The sequence below is a fragment of the Dermatophagoides farinae genome, chromosome 9 (assembly GCF_024713945.1).
Source record: "Dermatophagoides farinae isolate YC_2012a chromosome 9, ASM2471394v1, whole genome shotgun sequence".
NCBI lineage: Eukaryota > Metazoa > Arthropoda > Arachnida > Sarcoptiformes > Pyroglyphidae > Dermatophagoides > Dermatophagoides farinae.
The window spans coordinates 856,384-878,906 of record NC_134685.1 but is presented as its reverse complement, the minus strand read 5'-3'; the positions used below and the strand labels follow the sequence as shown (position 1 = coordinate 878,906).

Sequence of the window (22,523 nt, the reverse complement as noted above, 5' to 3'; positions counted from 1 at the left end):
ATGTAGGATAATCGATTACAAATTGGTGATCATATATTACAAATCAATGGTGTCAATATGCGTGGCATGTCATCGGATCAAGTTGCACAGATACTTCGGCAAACAAATGGCCAACATATTAAATTGATTGTTGCACGTCCAGTTGATCCATCATTAGATTTACAAGTCATACAGAATACTTTGACCATTGTGCCAACAAAATCAATTAATGATCCAATTGAGCTTGAAAAACAGATACATTTATTATCCATTCAACAACAACAACAACAGCAGGTTTGTTTGTTTCTATTTTCATCCATTTTGTACAATTTTATTGATTTTTCTTCTTTTTTTTCTATTTGAATTAGTGTAATCAAGAGAATATAAATTGCTTTAATCAACAATCGAATGATTATAATATGATCGATGTTCAACAACAACAACAACATCGTCATATTAATGATAATAATAATAATTTAAAATTTTCAAATAACAACAACAATAATTTAGTTGCCAATGTATCCGATATATTAATAAGCTCAACTAATGATCCAAAATTTCAATCGGATCAAATGGAAACATTCGAAGTGGAATTAATTAAAGATCAACAAGGATTAGGCATCACTATTGCTGGTTATGTTTGTGAAAAAGGTATGTATATAGAAAAGTTTTTTTTTCTATATTTTTAATTCAAAGTTATAATAATGACCGTGGATTATTTAATTTTCTTTTTTTTCGTTTTGTTTTGTTTTGTTTTGTTTTGTTATAGTTGCTGAAGAAATTTCTGGTATATTCATTAAAAGTATTGCAACAGGAAGTGTTGCTGAACGTTCAAAAATGATACAGATAAATGATCAAATTATTGAAGTTGATAAACGTTCATTATATGGATATAATAATCTACAAGCTGTTGATCTATTACGTAATACTGGCAAAATTGTTCGTTTAAAATTAGCACGTTATATAAAAGGATCAAAATATCATGATCAAATACAGCAGGGTGTAATGAATGCCGAACAACAGCAACAGATAACAGCAGTAGCAGCAGCAACAACAACAACAACAACAACAGTTCGTGGTGGTCCAACAGTGATTCAGATTAATTCTAGCAACAACAACAACAACAATAATAGTACATCACCATCAATGAATTTAATAACAAGTGTTCCATCATCATCAACATCATCTTCGTTAGCACATCGATCACCGAATGATTTACGTGAAAAATGGTCAGCAATTGTTGGACCAGATTTCGACATCATTGTAAGTTGATTGATTTAATTATGAAATGATTTTTTTTTTACTCATTTTTTTCCATTTTGATTCAACAGATTGCAAGCGTTACAAAATTCTGCCATGATGGTGGTCTTGGTATCAGTCTTGAAGGTGTAATCGATATTGAAAATGGTAATGAATGTCGTCCACATCATTATATTAATTCAATACTTTCGAATGGTCCTGTCGGTCGTAATGGTTTATTGCAGAAAAATGATGAATTACTGGAGGTAAATCATTTTGATTATACATCTTTTTTTTGTGGATATTTTTTCTAATTGGCATGATTATTTTTTTTTGATAATGATTAGGTGAATGGTATTCGTTTACATGGACTTAAACATTCAGATGTACTACCTCTGCTCAAAGATCTTCCTATTGAAGTACAATTAGTTTGTGCTAGACCAAAGCCAACAACAACAATAAGTGCCAACAATATAACAACTACAATCAATAATAAAAATCCTTTCGTCGTCCAAATGCCCACAACAACAACAACAACAACACAACAATCAAATATTGATATTGCCAAATTTAATAATACCACAATCTCTACCACTGTTGGTAGTGGTGATGATGGTGGTTATCCCTTTTCACCATCTTCATCATTTAATCAGGTCCATCTGCAACAACATCTTCATCATCATTTGGATCCATCACCAATGACATCAACATCATTTATTGATCGTTTAGTCAAAGCCAAATCAGATGGTTCATTAGCAATGATGACAACACCAATTGCCGGTACATTTACTGGTCTTGGATGATGATGTATCAAGTAATGAATTATCGAAAATTCGTTCACGTTCACTTGAACCACTCACCGGTTTGGCAATGTGGAGCCATGAACCACAGGTGATTAAATTGATGAAAGGAGAACGTGGCCTTGGTTTTAGCATTCTAGATTATCAGGTAAATTAAGAAAAAAAATACCGATTTTTTCATTTCATCTAATTTTCGATTCTTTTTCAATCATTTTTCATAACCAGGATCCAATGAATCCAAATGATACGGTCATTGTGATTCGTAGCCTTGTACCGGGTGGTGTTGCACAACAAGATGGTCGCCTATTACCTGGTGATAGATTATTATTTGTAAATGATCAAAATCTAGAGAATGCAAGCCTCGATAAAGCTGTACAAGCATTGAAAGGAGCACCAAAAGGTGTCGTTATTGTCGGTGTTGCAAAACCATTACCATTACCGGAAAGTGCATTACATTTAGCTGCTGTAGCAGCATCATCATCATTATCAACAACCAAGAATAATAACAACGATCCAATTACACAGGTGAGCGATTCGCGATGATCATGATCAAATGATGGACAACGAACGCCTATCTCTATCTCTCTCTATCTTTCTATCTCTCTATATTTCTTTCCATTTCACAATACGCACAAACAAATCACTATCACTACACTATTTATTTCATTCTTGCTGGGCTATTTTTTTTCCTAAACTTTTTTTTTTGAAAAAAAAAATTAATTATAAAAATTGATAATAATTATACCAAAATGTTTATATATTATATTATATCGAATGTTGATCTTGAATCATTTTCTTTCTTTATTATTTTATATTTATTGATTGATTGATAAATCTTTGTTCATCGATAATTTCTCTCTCTCTGTATGTGTGTGTGGGTGTGTGTGCGTGTTTGTTGGGTTTTGTGTTGTTTCATGAAACAAAAAAAAGAAAATTTTTTTGATGAAAAATGAAACCAAAAAAATCGAAAATGTTTTCATTTTTATTTCCTTTTTTCCTTGTCTATTTGTTGCTGTTTGTTGTTGTTATCTTTGGCTTCCTGCGCGCGCGACGACATTCTCAAATTTCATTACACACCCATGTTTATTTTCCCATTGAATTGTCCCCACTGATAATTATGATAATGATGATGATGATGAACATTGTGCTCGCGCAAAAAAAAATTGCTTCCAATTAATTTTATCTAATTTTCCTCGTTAAAAAAAATTTTTTTTTACTGTTCATACATGAAACATGAGAATTCTTCTTATTCGATATATTCATTATATATCGTATTCGTCCATCACATTACAAACTATCGATGATGATTTTTCGAATGTTTGTGTGTGTGTGTTCCGTTTTCGGTTCGACGACGATGACGACGACGACGACGACGATTAGAGAAAAAAAAACTTTATTTCCTTCTCTTTTCTTACTTTCTTATCAGTTATTTTCATTTATTTTAATTTTCTCTCTTGAAATAATTGGACGACTACAACGAAAAAAACTCTGCAAATTCAAGTTTTTCTTTTTCATTCGTCGTTTGAGCGAATAATGTTTTGAACGAATGAATGAATGAATGAATGAATGAATTCATCAATTTAAAGTTTAAAATTTGCAATTTTCAAACAAAAGAAAAAAGAATACAAAGAAAAATTCTGAATTTCATTCCGATTCAATCATCATCATCTTTATTCTGCTTATTGTTGTCATTATTTTCATCGCAAGAAATTCAAATTCACCGATCCAAAAATTTAAAACGAAAAAAAATAACTCTTTCCATTCATTTAATTTTTGTGGTCCTATTCAAGTCATCACACACACAAGCACATATGGTAAATTCAACCAAAAATAAAAACAACGAAAAATCGATTCGTTAAAAGGATAATGATGATGGTGAAAACCGATCAATTTCAATTCGATCCGTCTTGATGATGATGGCGCAGCAGCCAATCGATGATGATCATCATATAATTCAGATCTATACTATATATAAATTATATAGGATGAAAATAAATAGGTATAAAAAAAATCAAATTTCTAAAAGCAACTTATAGAATTTGATGAATCCAAAAGTGATGGATAAATGATGGATGATGATATCACTGGTATATATCACGTGTCAACGCTTGTTATGACTAAACACTCACTCATTCACTCATGTCATTATCATGAACACTGTTAATCGATCGATGTTTTTTTTTTTGTTTTGTTGGAAAAAAATCTGGATGCAGAAAAACATTTATCGATTATTATAATCTGTGTTCATGAAAATGTACAAAACAAAACAAAAAAAAAAATAGTGCACTTGCATTGAAATAACTAAAACGAATTTTTTTTGTTTTGTTTTGTTTTTCGTTTACTTGAACTTTGTTGGTATATATATAATATATATCGAGTCGAGTCGAGTGTGTTTTCACAATTTTTTTTATCACAAATTTCTCTCTTTCTTTTCTTTCTACATCCGTTTTTTTCCTTTTTTTATGTTTGCTTATTAAAACACACACACCCGCAAACAAACAGTTACACACCCGATGATCTTAAAAAAAAACTTGCCATCATAAACAAGGAAAAAGACCTTTCTCTCTCTCTCTCTCGCTCATAATTTCATGATGATTCGATGCATGTAATTATTATTAGTTGGGTTCGAATCATCATCGATCAAAGAAACAAAAATTCGACAATCGATGTTTGAAAAAAAAGTGACAAACGAATTCATCGATTATTGTGATTATCGAATGTTTGTTTTATTTTGGAATGATGATTTCCTCGATGATTTGTTTTGATATAAAGATTTGAATCAATTTTGAATTTATTGAAGATCAAGATGAAAACTCAAACTTTTCACACACACAATTGAATCGATTGAAAACTTATCAAATGTTTTTCTTTACTTTTTTTATTTGAATAATGTAGGAAAATTACTATTCGACCACCATCACCGAAATGGATGACGAAGAAACATTGTTAATTGTTAATGATGATGATCTTGACATTCATCATAATTATAATGATGATCATGATGGCAATGATGATGAAATCGATAATGAAAAACAAAATATGATGGATGCTAGATTATTATTAACATTGGTGCCTCAACAGCAACAACAACAACAACAACAACATAACGACGAACCGACGACAAATATTAATGCTAACGGCATAATGGATATGATGAATGAAAAACATGATGATAATGATCATCAACAACAACTACAAAATAAACAGGATAAAATTTCAACAACAATGACAGAATCGTCATCAATGATGATGATGATGATGATGAATAATACAACGACAAATACAGCAGCAACAACAGCAACAACAACAGAAGATGGTATTTATAGTGAAAAATTTTTACCATCAAATATTGTTGTTGATCATGATGATGATGATTCAAATACTTGTATGGCAACGGCAACGACAACCATGATATTACCACTATCATCATCATCAACAACAACAACAACATTTTCGAATGACAAAAACGACATATCAAAAAATAATTATTCACAACAACAACAACAACAGCAGCAGCAGCATCAACAACAACAACAACGAAAAACGTTAACATCATCGATCAACTATATGAATGATAATCAATGTAAAACGTTGAATAATAATTTTACATCATCATCGTCATCATCAAGATTATTATTACCAACCACATGGGAACGAACGATACGTTTGACCAATAATAAAAATAGGACCAACACCAATACAACCACCACCACCTATTATCTAGGTTTGTATTTTATTTTTTTTTTCATTACTATTCGTACCACGTTTTTGAAAAAAATCAAAATTTAAATTTAAAATTTCATTTTTTTGATTCATTCCATCATTATGATGATGATGATAAAGACATTCATGTTCCCAAAAAAAAAAGAAAAATTCCAAGATTTGAAAAATGAAAATCCAAATGGAATCCCATGCGGCTTGTTTGAACTGTCAGCAACAACAACAAAAAATTTCTGATCGTTTTTTTGTTGTTGTTGTTGTTGCTACTTTAAACATTATTTATTTGACCAATGAATTTTTATTTGAAGCATTCGTTCATTTTTTCCTTTTAATCTTCAATTTTTTTTTGACAAAATTTTTTTGCTCATTACAAATCAGTACAAGAACCAAAATGGTCGAAATAGTTGAGAAATTGAAAAGCCTTGAAATTTTCTAGAGTTTTTTCAAATTTATTATTCATTCAAAATCTTCTTTTTTTTCATTCATTCTAATAGGAATGGTTTTAGCATTGGCCGATAATGCATCAAATGGTTATATTGTAAAAAGTCTTGATCCAAATGGTGTCATTGACCAAGATGGACGTATTAATATTGGTGATTATATTGTTACATTGAATGGTAAATCATTACGTGGATTATCGAAAACCGATGTATTGGCCATATTAGATGATTGTGAACAACGACAACAACAACAACAACAACAACGAATACGACGATGTAAAATCGATACAAAAAATGATGATGATATTGACGATGATGATATTATGTATGTATGATATTTAGATGTTTCAATCAAAAAAAAAGAGAATTCGATTTCACAATAATAACAACAGCATCTCATAAATTTCTAATCCTCTATAATTTTTTTTTCTCTGCTATTCTCTCGATTCAACAATTCGATTTCAAACTAATTCTCTTTTTTTTTGTTTGTTTTTCTCTCTCTCTCTCTCTCCCTTTCTCCATTCCAAATTCTCCAATCAAATCAAATTTATTTCCATTCTATTCAATCATATTCCCTCATCCAATTTACTACTTATTTATATTCTTCTCTTTTTTTTGTTCTCCATGATATTTATATGCATCAGAATCAAATACATACCACAATCAGAGATTGCCAAATGTCTGGCAACGACGATGAAACCTGAAATAATAGCAACAACAAAAACAACGACAAAAACAACAGCTGCATATGATGATGATAAACATTTGAATGAAAAAAAATCTGGTCATAATAAAAGAATCAATGATGATGATAATGATGAAAAAATAGACGAATCATCAGCATCGTTTTCGGAAGATAGAAATGAAAATTTAAAAACTAATAAAAATTTGCTACGCTCATCGAATTTCAATTGTTCATCGATAAATGCAACAGCAACAATGGATTTGAATCGAAATTCTGTGGCTAAAATGATCCAAAATGATGATGACGATAATAGAAAAAAAGAAACGTAAGTTCATTACATGAATATATTCGTCCGATGTAGTTTGATTTTAAATCTTTCTGTTGTTGTTTCTTTTTTTTTGTTTTCGTTGTCCCTATAGAATTATCCGGGAAAAGAATCAAGATTTTATGATTCCATCAACAACTACATCAAATGATGATGATCATCAGTCATCATCAAAAAAGAATATTCTCAATGTAGAAACATACATTTGTCGAGATAAGAATAATAATGATGATAATTTTCAAAATTCTGTTTCAAAAGATATTGATAAACAAGATTATAACGACGATGACGATGGTGATGAGAATGAAATTTATGAAAATGAAAATAATTTAAATCAAATACGAACGACAACAGCAACAATACCGACAACTGATAAATTGATTGTACAGAATGATATAACATCGTTATCATCATCGTCAATCTCTAAACGAAAATGGGGACAAGAAATTCTTGTTGAATTAATTCGTAAAGAAAATAGTGGATTCGGTATCAGCATTATCGGTGGAAAAGAAATGATAACGAATAATAATGGCAATCATCATCATCATCAGCATCATACAGCAGCTGCAACAATATTGACAGGAATATTGATTAAGAAAATATTACCTGATAGTCCAGCAGCAAAATGTGGCCTTATGAAAATGGGTGATCGTTTATTAGAAGTTGATGGAAATGATCTACGACTGGCAACACATGATGAAGCTGTTGATGTAATAAAAAAAGCCAAAAATCCGGTAAAATTTCTTATTCAAACATTATTACCATTGGTAAGTTGGTTGCTTTTTGTGTGAAAAATTCTTCTAATCAATTTTAATTCATTTCCATTTCAATATGATCATCGATATGTGATCCATTTATAGAATAAACAACAACAACAACATATCATTCATTTACAATTATCCAATTCATCAACAAAACAACAGCTATCAATTAATGAACAATCATCATCATCACCATGTTCTAATTTGAATAAAAACAACAACAAGAATAAATCATTTACATATGTGAATGATGATGATGATGATAATCTCGTAAATTTTAATGACAATGTTCATAGTGATGAAGAGCATGAAAAAGAAAAATCATCATTATCATCACCAACACCATTTCCATCATCGACATTAATAACAACTGCAACAAACAGATGCCAAAAACAAGATGAAGATGAATTGACTATAGATTCAAATCATTTATTTATCATATCATCATCATCATCATCAACTACACAAAAACATTCACATTCATCATTCACAACAACAACAACAACAAATGAACAAGAATCCGACATGAATCTTGTCGGTATCGTTGATGATGATGATTATGATAGTGATGATGGAACAACTATCAAACAAATCAATTCAATCAAAGAAACAGAAAAATTTAATCATCCAATTTCATCAATATCATCAACAATTGACAAAGAATCATTGCAACCACCACCATTATCATCATCGAATTCAACATTGGATGATGAAAAATTTTCTGTAACAAGTGCAGCAAATATTCCATTAACACAACAGGAAATTGATGAATCATTGCCTGAGGACATTATTGAAGATGAATATGGCTATTCCATTAGTAAGTAGAAAGAATTCATTTCCATTAAAAGTTTTCCATTTACTTTTAAAAAAAATTATTTATTGTGTGTGTTTTGCATTTCATTCTGAAATTCTGTAAACACACTCACTAGAACATTGAAGAAAAGAAAAGAATTTTTTCGTTTACCTTTGTTGTTTTTTTCCTACTTTTACAAATGTTTTCAAAGAGATTTTAGACATTTTTTTTCTTTACTAGACTCACATTTTCTACTGTCAAATTCACATTGATGAATTTTTCTTTCATTTTTTTTAAAAAAATGTACATTTGTCACATGTGAGCACACACACACACACACACACACACACACACACACACACACATGAAGAATTCATTTATGAGTTCTTCAACAATCTGAGTACACATGACATCATCAATATATTGGCATCATGGTATATCATTATTAATGCCCTAAAGAATCTTTTTTTTTGTGCATATATAGATTTGCACTTGACATTTAAAAAAAGAGAGAGAGAGTCAAGTTAGTCAAGTTCAATATAGTGTATGGTATAGTTGGTTAATTTATTTAGGTTAGATAGAAATCAATGATGCTTGTTTATATGTTTCTGTTTAATGTTTAGCTTCTCTTTCATTTTTTTTCAACAAAAAAAAATGATCAGTTTGATTCATCGAGTGTATTTTTTTCTCATGTTTATCAGACTGTGTATAAATAAATTGGGCATATGTTTTAAAAGTTTACATTTGCATTCGATTTTCATTTTCAATCAATGTTTGGTCACACTATTTTTTTTTGTTCCAATTATATTGGGATGTATTGTATGTGTGTGTATATGGTACAAAGTGTTTTGGCAGGCAAACATATGACAACAAACACAATATTCCAACCTCATTAAGCCAATCTTATTCGATGCAATGATTCTCGTACAACAAAAAAAAATAAAAAACAAATCCTGAAAAAGAAAATGAAGAAGAAAAGAAATTACAAAGCAATAAAAGCGACAAAAAGCAACGAAATCAACGTGTAGAAAAAAAAATTCCAGAGAAATTCCATGAAAATTTATTTGAAATTAAAGCAGTGAAAACAAAACAAAACAAAAAACAACCGACAACGATGACAATTGTCGTGTTTTTTATTAATTTGTTTGTTGTTTGTAGTCGTTGTTGTTGTTGTTTCAATTCTGGTAATTTTCATTATCGTTACACACACAAACAAATTCATTAATTTTTTCTGTTTCAAAGAATATTCTTTTCCACCTCCCACACACACACACACGCAACATGAATATTCAAATTTTTTTTTTACATTTTAAAAACATTTAAACTAAACATTATTATTATTATTATTCATTTCCATTTTCATATAGAATACATTAACACATTTGAATGAATGAAAGGAAAGAAATTTTTTTTTTTCATTTTACTTCCCATTGTCATTTTGATTTGAATATTTTCTCTCTTTTATTGCATATTATTCCATGGAAAATGAATGAATGAAATGAACGAATTTAGTGAGAAAAAGAAAATTGGCGCCAAGCTAAAAGTTTTTATTTTCTGTTTGGTTCCACTCTGTTCCCCCTTCCTCCCTACTTTCTTACTCGAGCCTGGTTTGATTCGATTTTCTGATTTTTATTTTTTCCTATAGCACTGATTCATTCATTCTTAGAGTTCATATAGTGTGTTCTATATAACGATTTTTTTTTTTGGTTTTGTTTTGTTTTGTTTTTGAAATATGTGAATACTATGTTTGTATTTATTTGATCCACATTTTGAATGTTTTACTTTCCCCATTCCCTCTCCCTTTGTATAACATAATAACATTGAACTCGGAAATTCCAAATGTTTTTGTGTCATCATCATCATGTGCGTGTGTGTGTGTGTGTCTGGATTCTCTATCAAACTAAAAATGTTTTTTTTTTTGGCTTGCTCCAATTTCCTACAATTTTGTTCCATTCACTTATGTTGATGTTGATTCTGACAGAATCATCAGCCATTAAATGTTGACTACACACACACACACACACACACGCGGAGTGATTCTAAACATAATTTTTTTTTCTTTTACTTGTTTACAGAATCCATACAGAATTTCACCTTTGATCTTTTTTTTCTTTGCCTTTCTTTCATTCTTATTTTGTTTTGGTTGTTTGTTTATAAAAGTGGTTCTATCCTTGAATTTTTTTTTTTGTTTTTGTTTTCACGGACCTTTTTTTCGGTGCATCGGTATTTGTATTCTAAAAAAACAAAGTTTTCATTATTATTTTTTTTTCTATATTTTATCTATCGAATGAAAATCCGATTAATTTTGATCATTCTGACCATTTACTGATACATACATTTCATTTAGTTTGTCTGAATGTTTTTTTTTTGTCTTTTGTTTGACAATTTCTTTCATTTTTTTTTTTTGTTATTAAATGATCCATGAAAATAATTTTTTTTATGAACCAGAAAAAAAGACCAAAATGAAAAATGTGAAAAAGAAAGAATTTCTGTTTGTTTTCAGGATTTTGTGGTTTTTTTTCATTTCCAATAAATCCATATGATTCTTTTTTTATTCTTCTACGGATATGGATGATTCTGGTTCTTGGTTCCTTTTACATATTTCAAATGTCACACTATACATTCATATCATCATGGATTCTATAACCACAATAAGAATCCCCTTGATATAAAAAAAACTGGTTATTTGTTTTTTCTTTTTTTCTTTCTTTCGATTTCATTTTGGTATATTTTGGCCTAGTTTTTTCTTGTTATTTTTTTATTATTCTTCTTTTTTTCCGTCTATAATAACTCCTTTATTATTTTATTGTCATTGTAAAAATGTTATTTAGTCTGTGTTTACTGGTTTTGTCATTTGGTTTGTTGTTGTTGTTGTTTAGTTTGGAAACATCGGCAAACAACAACACCAGCAACAACAACAACAACAACAACAATCCTAGCATGATGAACAACAAAGAATCAGGATGTTATTTCGTTTTTTATTTTTTTCTTTCACCATTTTATTTGGTCATTGTCGATATTTGATTTCTTCTTCTTTTAGTTTTTATTCCGGTCAAACAACACGACAACGGCAGCAATCTTAAGCTTATGTACAAACAAACAGCGGCAGTTGAATTGGCAAATAACATTTTTTTTACCCTGTTTTCTTTTGTCTGTGTTTTTTTTGTTATTGTTGTTGTTGTTGTTGTCGTTGTTTGCCAATTAAGATTAATAATAATAAGAAAGAATGAAAGAAATAAAGTAATTAGAAACCATGGAAACATTATTATTATTATCATTTGCTGTTATACTAGTGATCCGGTTTCGTTTTCGTTTTTCATTGTATGTTTGTGTCATAACATAACTATGGCACACTGTTTCCGGAATCAATAAGAACAAAAAAAAATTCTTGTTTGATCCAGATATATTTATATTTTGAATTTGAATTTTTTTTTTGTTTGCCTAGGCGGTCAATGGACCTGTCGTAACATACGTTACATGATACGTTTTTGACCATTTTTTTTCTCTGATTATTTTTTGTTATTGTAAAGTTTACAATGTGAACTTCTGATTAAATCAACTGAAAAAAAAGTAATGTCATAAGACTAGAATAGATCAACTTTTTTTCCCCCAGTTACTGTTAATTTTATTTTCTTTCGAATTAAATGTTATGCAATAAAATCATCATCAAACTTTTTAGGATTTTCCAGATTATATGATTGATAATTTTGTTAATAATGATGATGATGATGATGACATTGATGGAAATGATGAAGAAAAAAAAATTCTGGAAGAAGAAAAAAGGATCAAGGGATTTATAGTTCTATATATATAAAACCAAAAAAAAACCTTTGAAAATGCAATGTGATTGCATTCGTTTTTCTGTTCGATATCTTAATCAATGAAATTTTCATATTTTTTTTTGTTGATTCCTAATAATATGCATCATTAATACTACCACCACCACCACCACTACCGTAATATCATCATATTTTATTTTGTGTAATAATAATCATCCAATTTGAATTAAATTCCATTTATTCTCTTTGTTGTTGTATCACACATACACAAGAATATAACCACTCTGACCACATTTGGCCATTTATTTCAATGATGTTCATTTACGTTTCATCATCAACAAAATCTTGGCCATTGATGATGATGATCTCTATTTTTACGTGATTGTAATTTATTTTATATGTTCCATCATTATTATCAACAACTTGAATAATGATGGAATCGAAATGAAACAAAACAAACCTATATATTATAATCATTCCATATATGTAATGAAAGAAATTATTGACCACCAAATACCATTTTGATGATCAGTTGCCATTAAAAACTATCGAAGTTGATTCAAAAAAAACAAACAAACAATGTAAAGAGAAGAAAGAAACAAATAAATGGAAAAAATTCCTGTCTGTTTGTGTTTGTGTGTGTGTGTGCAATCTAATGTAATGTGATCACATGTGGAGAGTTCTGGCCATCAAGCTTTATTTTAATTGAATTTAAAATGAAATGAATGCTGCATTTCTTGAGATGATGATGATGATAAATCCATTGATGGATTGATTGATATTCTAAAAAGAAAGAGATAGAGAGGAATTGGTTTTGTTTTTTCAAAATAAACAAAACCAATTCCACTACTACTACTACTACTACTACTATCGATATTTTTTTCTTCATCAATCAGATCACACACACACACACACACCCCACACACAGACAGTTTTTCTGATGATCGTGATGATAATGATAATAATAATGTTGACCGGAAAGCTGATGATGATGATGATGATGATGATGGTTGTGTAGTTTGTTTGTTTTTTTTTTGCAATAAACGGATGATGACTACATATATATATAGATATATTAAGTTATAGGAATTTTTCGTTTTGTTTTTTTTTTGGTTTTATTTTCACCATATAATTCTTTATTTTTATTTTTTGTTCTATTTACATTTGTGTGAGAATCATTATTTCTGATCCAAAAAAAATGCCATAGAAATTTGATTTTGATTCTCTTTACCCACTGTTTTTTTTTTAGCATTCACTTACAAGTAAAAATTTTTCTGTAGCTGTATATTATTATATATGGTATATAATTGTCGTGTATTCATCATCATCTACATTCGATTCAATTGAACAGAACTAAATAAATAAAAAGGAAAAAAAAGAGAAACCCGTAAAAAAATGTATGCGAACAAATATGAATGAAATAGAAATCAATCAAATTGAAAAACTTTACCCCTTGTATTTTGTTTTGTTTGAACCAAAAAAAAAAAAATTTTTCATTTCATCAATTTTTATCTTATTCTTTTTTTTCTGGTTATTTGCCGGAAATTATTGTTTGGTTTCCCATTTCGTTTGTTTTTGTTCATTTTTATGGCTGTCAATCAGTATGTTTTGTTTTGGGAATTTTTCGGTCAATTCGGACATTTTTTTTTTAGTTTCAATTTCAATTCTTATCTTTCACTGAATGAATGAATGAATAAATGTTTTCATTTCGTTTCATTTCCGAACGTTTGTGATTATTATTTCCCAAAATAAACCACTGAATAGTAATTTTCAATGATCAACCAACCGGAATTAATTGTTTGGGAAACCAAAAAAAAAAAAAAAAAAAAAAAAAAATAGAATCCATCCATCCACCCACGCACACACACACACACACATGCTCATGTAACCCCTCTTGTATTTTTTTCATTTTGATTTTTAAAACAGTCAAAAAAATAACTGAAATGATAACTTTATTACATTACATCATGTGTGGACGGTTTTTTTTATTTATTTTTACTTTTTCATTCATTTTTTTTGACAACACGACACCGACAACATCTTGTTATCTAATACATCTTGTGATTTGATATCTTTTTTGGTGTATTTGCATCGATTCATATTGATCACATATGTGTGTGTTTGTGTAAATTTAATAAATTTTTTTTTCAAATTATCGATTATTATTCCGATAGTTTCGTTTGTCAATAATCGATTAATTTGTAACCAATTTTTTAAATGATAATGATTAAAGATGCAGTAAGAAAAAAAACAATGAAAAATGACAGAAAGCATGAAAAATAAAAATGAAACTGTGACAACAACAAGAATTAGGACAAGGCCAAGAGCAGATTGTTTGTTGTGTGTGTGTGTGTGTGACAATAATAATTCATTTCATAACTCATTCATTTTCATTCATAACCGTTTTTTATTCTTGATATTTCAAGGCTTTCAAGAATCCAATGGATAAAGAAAAAAACTTTTTTTCTCTCTTTCTATCACTCATACCAATATTGATGATGAAAATTATCTATTTAATCATAAGAATTTGGAAAGTTCTGTGTGTGTGTGTGTGTTTGAATGAATGAATGAATGAATGAATTAGATAAGTGTTTGTGGATTCTGGTAAAATGAATGAATGACAAGAGGAGGTGGATGAGTGTGTTTGTGAATGAATAAAAGAAAAAAAAAGAATCCAGAATGTTTTTGTCTCATGTATGATGATGATGAATAATAGCATGAAATGTACTGGAATGTGGTGAATGTGAATATATGGAATGAACAACAGGAATGATATAAGAGGATAATGTATGTTTTGATGTATGTATGAATGAATGAATGTATGTTTTATAGGGTTATGAATGAGTTCAAACGAAACAAACAAACACACACACAAACAAATACAGAAAACAAAAAATAAATAAAACCAATTCTATCTAACAGAATAAAAATGTAATAATGTTTGTTTGAAATAAAAGGCTTGAATCCATACACACACACACACACACACACACACACACAAAACAGAATTTATTCCAGTTTTTTTTGGGGGGTTGTTTGTTGAAAATAAAAAATATTTGTAGTTTTCTTGTTCGGATATTCATAGAGTTTGTTGTTGTGTATGGATCAATCGTGAACTATATGCTGCTGCTGTTGCTGCTGCTACTTGAATTTCAAATGTTTTCTGTCTGATGTGAAAAAATATATGGATTGATGGCCGATGGTGGTGGTGGTGGTGATGATGATGATGATGGAACCAAACCAAACCGAATCCAATCCAAAGGGGAAAAAGCGAATCTATTCGATCCCCACATCGCACCGCCACCACCATTCAAAACAAAAACACAAAAATTTCTACAGTGTATGCGTTCGCTCTCTCTCTCTCTCTCTCTCTCAATGGAGAGAACAAAAAAAAACTTTCTTTTTTTTTGAAGTTTCTTATAAACAAGTATTATTATTATCATCATCATTGAGAGCAGAATAAAAGAATTGCAATGGCGCAATGAATAGATTCATAATGCTCAAACTCAAAGAAAAAAAAACCATTGAGCTTTCCATTGACAAATCAATATAGAGAGAGAGAGAGAGGGTATATATACCCAAACAAAAGAGAGAGAGAGAAAGGAAATGAAATGAATCTAAACATTATGTGTGTGTATGTGTCTGTGTGTTTATGTATGTAGAGAGAGAGAGAAAGAGAGAGATACCGACACATTTTTTCAATTTTTTTTTTGTTGTTCATTTCTACTATTTGTTGTTTTGCTGTATTATTATGAGTTTTATTTTCAAAAAAAAAAAAAAAAAATTTTGTATTCTGTGTGTTTGGTGTGTGTGTATAGCTAGCTACAATATTAGCAGCAACAACAACAACAATCGGAATTCTATCAAAGTTTCATCACTATCATCATCATCATCATCGTTTGATCATCGCATGATAATAAAAAAAAACAAACTGACGACTACGACAACGACAACGAAATAGACGAATTTGAGAGTGGTGGTGTAAATTTGTGCTCATTCTCAATTGGCTGTTTGTTTCATTCATTGATTCATTCAAGAAATGAACTGACACCGACAACGACACCGAACACACACGCATACAAACAAAAACAGTAGGGCCTCTCTCATTATTGAAATTTATCATCATTTGTGAATCTCATAATAATAATGCGTCATGTTTTGTATATGAAAGAAGAAAGAAAAAAAATATTCGTCGGTTCCGATTGGATCGGATTCGATTCGATTCGAATCGAATTTTTTTTTTATATTTCAAAAATCACTTTTCATCACAAAAATTCAAATTATTATTTCGTTTTATTGAACGAAAATTTTTAAATTTTTCATATCTTTGATCTCTGAAAATCATCGACATCGACAACCGAAAAAAAAAAATAAATAAATAAACAAAATCTTTACACTGCAGTGTTGTTGTTGTTGTCGTTTTTTTTCCAAAATCAAATCATCACAATTGTTGAACACGAAAATTCACAGCAAAAAAAAGCCTTTTTTATCCACCAATTGCTGCTTGCTATACACATTCAAGTGCCGAATTTTAAATTTGATTTTTTCTTTCTTCAATTTAATATGCCATGTCATTCACACACACATATATAGGTGACAGCTATTTTCACTTGAAGTGTTGAAATTATTATCATTTTTAAATTTTTCTGTTGTGTGTTGTGTTGTTGGAATAAAATTATGTTCGAACATTGAACAAAATGAAATCATTCGAAATCTTTTGGATAATGGCCAATTGGCTATTGTTAAATATCCGAAATGTAATAATAAGATGAGATTGGCGAATGGATGATGATGTGTAATATTTTGAATCAAAATGAAATGAAATGAAATTCATCTGCAGCAGCAACAATAACAGGACGATAGATTGCCACCAATCTATAATTGAACTAATTATACTAATTGTCACGTATGAAATTTGTGAATTGTGTGTGTGTGTGTGTGTGTGTGGCAATTTCGTATCGAATTTTTGAAAATCAACAACTATTTATGATGCCCTAAGAGAGGTCATCAGATTTAGTTTGTGTGTGTGGTTTTTATTTTTCGTTTTCATTTTTTTTTAAATTTATTTTTTATTTATTTTTTTTTTTTTTTTTTTGGTTCAATTCATCATCTGTTGTTTTTTTTCATATTTACAACTGTTGTTGATGATGATAATAACAGCGCCTAAATTAAAGCCGATATAATCAAGTGATCTTATTAATTAACATCAAACATACACACACACACATCATCATCATCATCATAATATAAATCAACAATATATATATATGATCATGATAAAAATGATTGATCGATTATTAATAAAATTTTTTTCACATTTTCGACCACCACCACCAATACCACTGCCCATCATCATATTATTTATCGGCCAAAAAAATCTATATTTATAAAATAAATGATTGCTATGTCATCAATGTCATCATCATCATCATCGACATCAACATCAACATCAACATCAACATCAACAACACCGATGACAAAGATCGATTTCGATCATAATAATAATAACCATCAATTACAACAACAATCATCATCAATTATAACAACAACAACAACAACGACAACATTGTCAACAACTACTGCTACATCATCCACAACAACAACAACGACGACGGCGACGAATATTCGATTTAGTCATTCTAATAATAATAATCAACAACAACAACAACAGCAAAAAACTTTAACAACAACCGGTTATAATCAAAATAGAAAAAATTCTATCGATGATGATAATGATAATGATAATGATGATGATGATGATGATGATGATGATGCTTGTTGTGATAATAATGACATCATCAATAATGATAATTTCAATGTCGATAATATTGTCAATGATGATGATGATGATGAGGATGATGAAAGTAAACACATTTTTTCAAATTTTTTTTTTCTTATCAAAATAATAAAGACACACACACTATTTTTTATCAATTGATCGATTCTATCGATCGATTTGAAATGTGTTTTTAAAGAGATAAAGAGAAGGGTGAAAAAGAAAAAACAATCGATTGAAATCAATCGATTGTTTTTTCTTTTAGATTTTTTTTTTGTTAAATTTTTTTCCAATTGTCAATCTTTTATAATTTTCCGTTTCCTGTGTTTGTTTTTCTTATTGATTATATAATGATGATTTTTTTTTGTTTTTTGTTTTTGTGTTTGTGTACAGAAAAAATTCGTAAAAAATATGCCGATATTGATGGAACAACCATATTGGTCGATTTACATAAAGGAATGGCTGGTCTTGGCATTAGCCTAGCCGGTAATCGTGATCGTAAAAAAATGAGCGTTTTTATCTGTGGTATGCATCCAAAAGGTAGCGCATATAAAGATGGTCGCCTTTGTATTGGTGATGAAATACTTGAGGTAATGTTTAAAATAAACTACCAAATTCTGACACTGCTTTATTTTCATATTTGAAATGAAATGAGTTATATTATATATATTCAATTAATTAACTTTTTTTAATTAATTTATTTTTTTTTTCGTTGACAATTTGAATATAGATGAGATTAGCCTAATTGAATAATAAATCTATTGTTAGTAGCAGTAGCAGTAGTAGTAGTGGTTATTAGTATCATGATTATTAGTTGAATTAATCATCAATTTCTAAGAACAACAACAACATTTCATTTTGGTTTTGTTCTGATTTGATTTGTTTTTTTTTCTCGCTGTTGTTGTTGTTGTTGCATTCATGTGTTTTTCCGTCATTATTTTTTTCTTCATTTGTTTGAATAATTTTTTTTTTGTCTTGAATGAACCACAAAAAACAAAAAACATACACCACCACCATGGCCAGACCACCATTAGTGAATGTGAATGTGAATGTGAATAAACATTAACTTGATTAAATATTGGTGCACAAAACAAAACAAAACACGATCTTCATCGTTTTGTTGTTTTTTTTTTTTTGATCATATTTGAGATTCGCCATTTTTTTTTGTTTATATTACCTGTGTACGTGTGTGTGTATATATTTGGTTTTTGTCTGATTTTTTTTTACTATAGTAAATATTCGTTGTTTTTTGCTGTACATTGTCATCATCGGTTGATTGAGTTTATTTATTTTTTTTTTTCATCGATTTCAATCATTAATTTTTTTTTCTCTCTCTCTCTCGTTATTCTCTTTTTGTAGGTAAACGGAATTGTATTATATGGACGTAGCCATCTAAATGCATCGGCAATCATTAAAAGTTTAGCCTGTCCAACATATAGAATTATTGTATTAAGGTAAAAAAAAGGAATTTGTTATTGGGGCAAAAGAAAAAAAAATTTTTTTTTCTCGTTTTTCATTCAAATAAAAAAAAAACAACTATATATACAGAAGAGATGGTGCCTTAGCTGAGATGGCCGTCAAACCATTGACACAATTTCCCGTCCATTTAGAAGATTTTCTTGAGGAAAAATATTGTAAATTTAAAGGTGTCCGTACCATTACCGTTAGAAAGGTATGTTATTTTTTTTTTCGTTCACCAATATTTCAATGTTGTAATGTTGTATTTTGATCGAATGAAAACAAACAAACAAAAAAAAACCAAATAGGCAACACAAGGTTTAGGTATCATGATCATCGAGGGAAAAAGGCCAGATGTTGGCCGTGGTGTATTCGTATCCGATATACAGGATGGTAGCCCGGCCGAAAATGCTGGACTTTCTGTTGGCGATATGATTTTGTGTGTAAATCATATCGATCTAATTGGTGCCGATTATGAAACGGTTAGTGTTTGAGTAATTTAAATAAAAAAAAAATTAATTTTTTTCTTGTTTTTCTCTCTCTCTCTTTTCTCTTTTCCATTGAATTTTATTTCATGTTTTCGAAAACAAAAACATAAACGAAACGAATAATGAAAATCAATATTCAAATGATGAAAAAAATAGGCTGCTAATGCATTGAAATGTGCCGAAGGATTATTGACATTAGTGATTGCTAAACCGATAAAATTAATTCCATATGAACAACAATCATTATCGACAACAACAACAAACCCAAATGTTTTAACCGATCATCATCATCATCATACTAAGTCGAATAAAATCCAAGGTAAGCATTTTTGTGTGTATGTGTGTGGGTGGAGATTTTTAGTTGTTTTGGTTTTTATGTCCAGAATATGCATGGGCAGAATTTTTTTTCCAAATGAAACAAGAAAAAACATTGCACTGTGCTTGCTTATTATGTATGCCGAATCTCTTTTCACCTTTTTTTTCTGTTTTTGTTTGTTGAATAATTTTTTTTTTTTGCTTTATATTAATTCTGTACATGTATATTTTATATATATAGTGTCTATGAATAAAAATGAATCGATAAAATCTCCATCAATAACGACAACAGCAGCAGCAGCAGCATTTAGATCTGATGATATAACAAGCACCACATCCCAACACCATCAGAATGATCCAAATTTATTACCACAACAGCAACAACAACAACATACGAATGGTATGTTGAATGTGATAGAAAATACAACAAAATTTAATATTGATGATGATGATAATGATAATACAATGACAGAAACCTCAAATATGTCTATGGATAATAATAATGATACAATGAATTGCACAATCATTAATAATAATGCACCAAATCAACCTCAACCACCACCATCACTATCACCTTCTTATTCTCATCATATTTCACAATCATTTACACCACATCCTCCACCACCACCACCACCAACACCACCACCTGTGCCATTATCATCATTATCCAATCTAGATTTATTAAGTAGTAAAAATCTTTACCACAATACTATAATAACAACTAATAATAATAACCAGCAAATGAATAATTTTATTATTGAACCACCACCACTACCACCACCACCAACACCAATAATGATTGCTAATATGCACGAAAATATGAATCAAAAACCTAATCCATCTGCCAAAATAATTGATTCATTATCTTGTTATTCTAATCTGATTATTACCACCACCACCACCTCATCGATACCAACAGCAACAGCTACAACGATAACAGCAACAACAACAACAGCAGCAGCAACAGGAATGAATATTACAAATTCATCATCATTACAGCAGCAGCAGCAACAACAAGAACAACAAAAAATACAAAAATTGAATCAATTTCATCCAATACATTCTAATATCATTATTAATAATGATGATAAAAAGTTAATTACAATAAAATCATCAACAACAACAACAACAACGGCAACAATGATATCGACAACAACAACAACAACAACATCATTATCATCATCAACAACATTAGCTTCAGGCATTAATAATGAATTGCAACAATCATCAAATGATTATAAAACATGTCCCGTACGTTTATGTGAAGAGACAACTATTGAAATTATACGCGAAAAAATTGGACTTGGCCTTAGTATTGTTGGTGGATCTGATACGCCTCTGGTATGTGTGTTTTGATTTTTTTTTTTGTTTGTTTGTGTGTGTGTGGTGTATGGTTCTTTTATTTCTTCTGATTTTCCGGAATCCGGATATTAATATTTTGTGATTAATTTCTCATTTTGTTTCTTTTTTTTGTTTTGTTTTAACTAGAATACTGTGATAATACATGAAGTATATCCAAATGGTGCAGCATATATTGATGGCCGACTAAAACCTGGTGATCAAATATTGGAAGTAAATGGTGAAAATTTACGTCATGCTACACATGAACAGGCTATCAAAGCATTACGACAAACACCACCAATTATAAAAATGAAAATTTATCGTGATAAAAACCATGACAATTTCATTGCAAATAATAATAATAATAATGATTTTATTAGTCAGCATGAGAATCTACAAATTTTTGATGTAAAATTAACGAAAAAACCTGGAAAAGGTCTCGGTTTATCCATTGTTGTACGACGTGATGGTAATGGTATTTATATCAAAGATATTGTTGAAGGTGGTATTGCCGATCTTGATGGCCATCTAATGATTGGTGATCAAATCATCAAAGTGAATGGACGTGATTTGACCAATGTTGAAGATGCTGCACTTTTGCTCAAAGTAAGATATCCACTATTG

General features: G+C 29.5%; 1 protein-coding gene across 1 annotated transcript in view; it reads left to right on the top strand.

Moving 5' to 3' along the window:
- The window catches only part of LOC124497707 (multiple PDZ domain protein-like), a 31,220-nt gene that overhangs the window by 6,594 nt on the left and 2,103 nt on the right, over nucleotides 1-22,523 (top strand). The window contains 20 exon segments of the mRNA XM_075734118.1: nucleotides 7-273; nucleotides 348-630; nucleotides 749-1,242; nucleotides 1,311-1,484; nucleotides 1,566-2,014; nucleotides 2,016-2,166; nucleotides 2,244-2,543; nucleotides 4,914-5,742; nucleotides 6,233-6,503; nucleotides 6,823-7,188; nucleotides 7,283-7,955; nucleotides 8,049-8,766; nucleotides 18,691-18,887; nucleotides 19,657-19,751; nucleotides 19,846-19,969; nucleotides 20,064-20,237; nucleotides 20,400-20,562; nucleotides 20,800-20,958; nucleotides 21,031-21,899; nucleotides 22,047-22,505. Coding sequence (XP_075590233.1) covers nucleotides 7-273; nucleotides 348-630; nucleotides 749-1,242; nucleotides 1,311-1,484; nucleotides 1,566-2,014; nucleotides 2,016-2,166; nucleotides 2,244-2,543; nucleotides 4,914-5,742; nucleotides 6,233-6,503; nucleotides 6,823-7,188; nucleotides 7,283-7,955; nucleotides 8,049-8,766; nucleotides 18,691-18,887; nucleotides 19,657-19,751; nucleotides 19,846-19,969; nucleotides 20,064-20,237; nucleotides 20,400-20,562; nucleotides 20,800-20,958; nucleotides 21,031-21,899; nucleotides 22,047-22,505 — 7,215 coding nt within the window.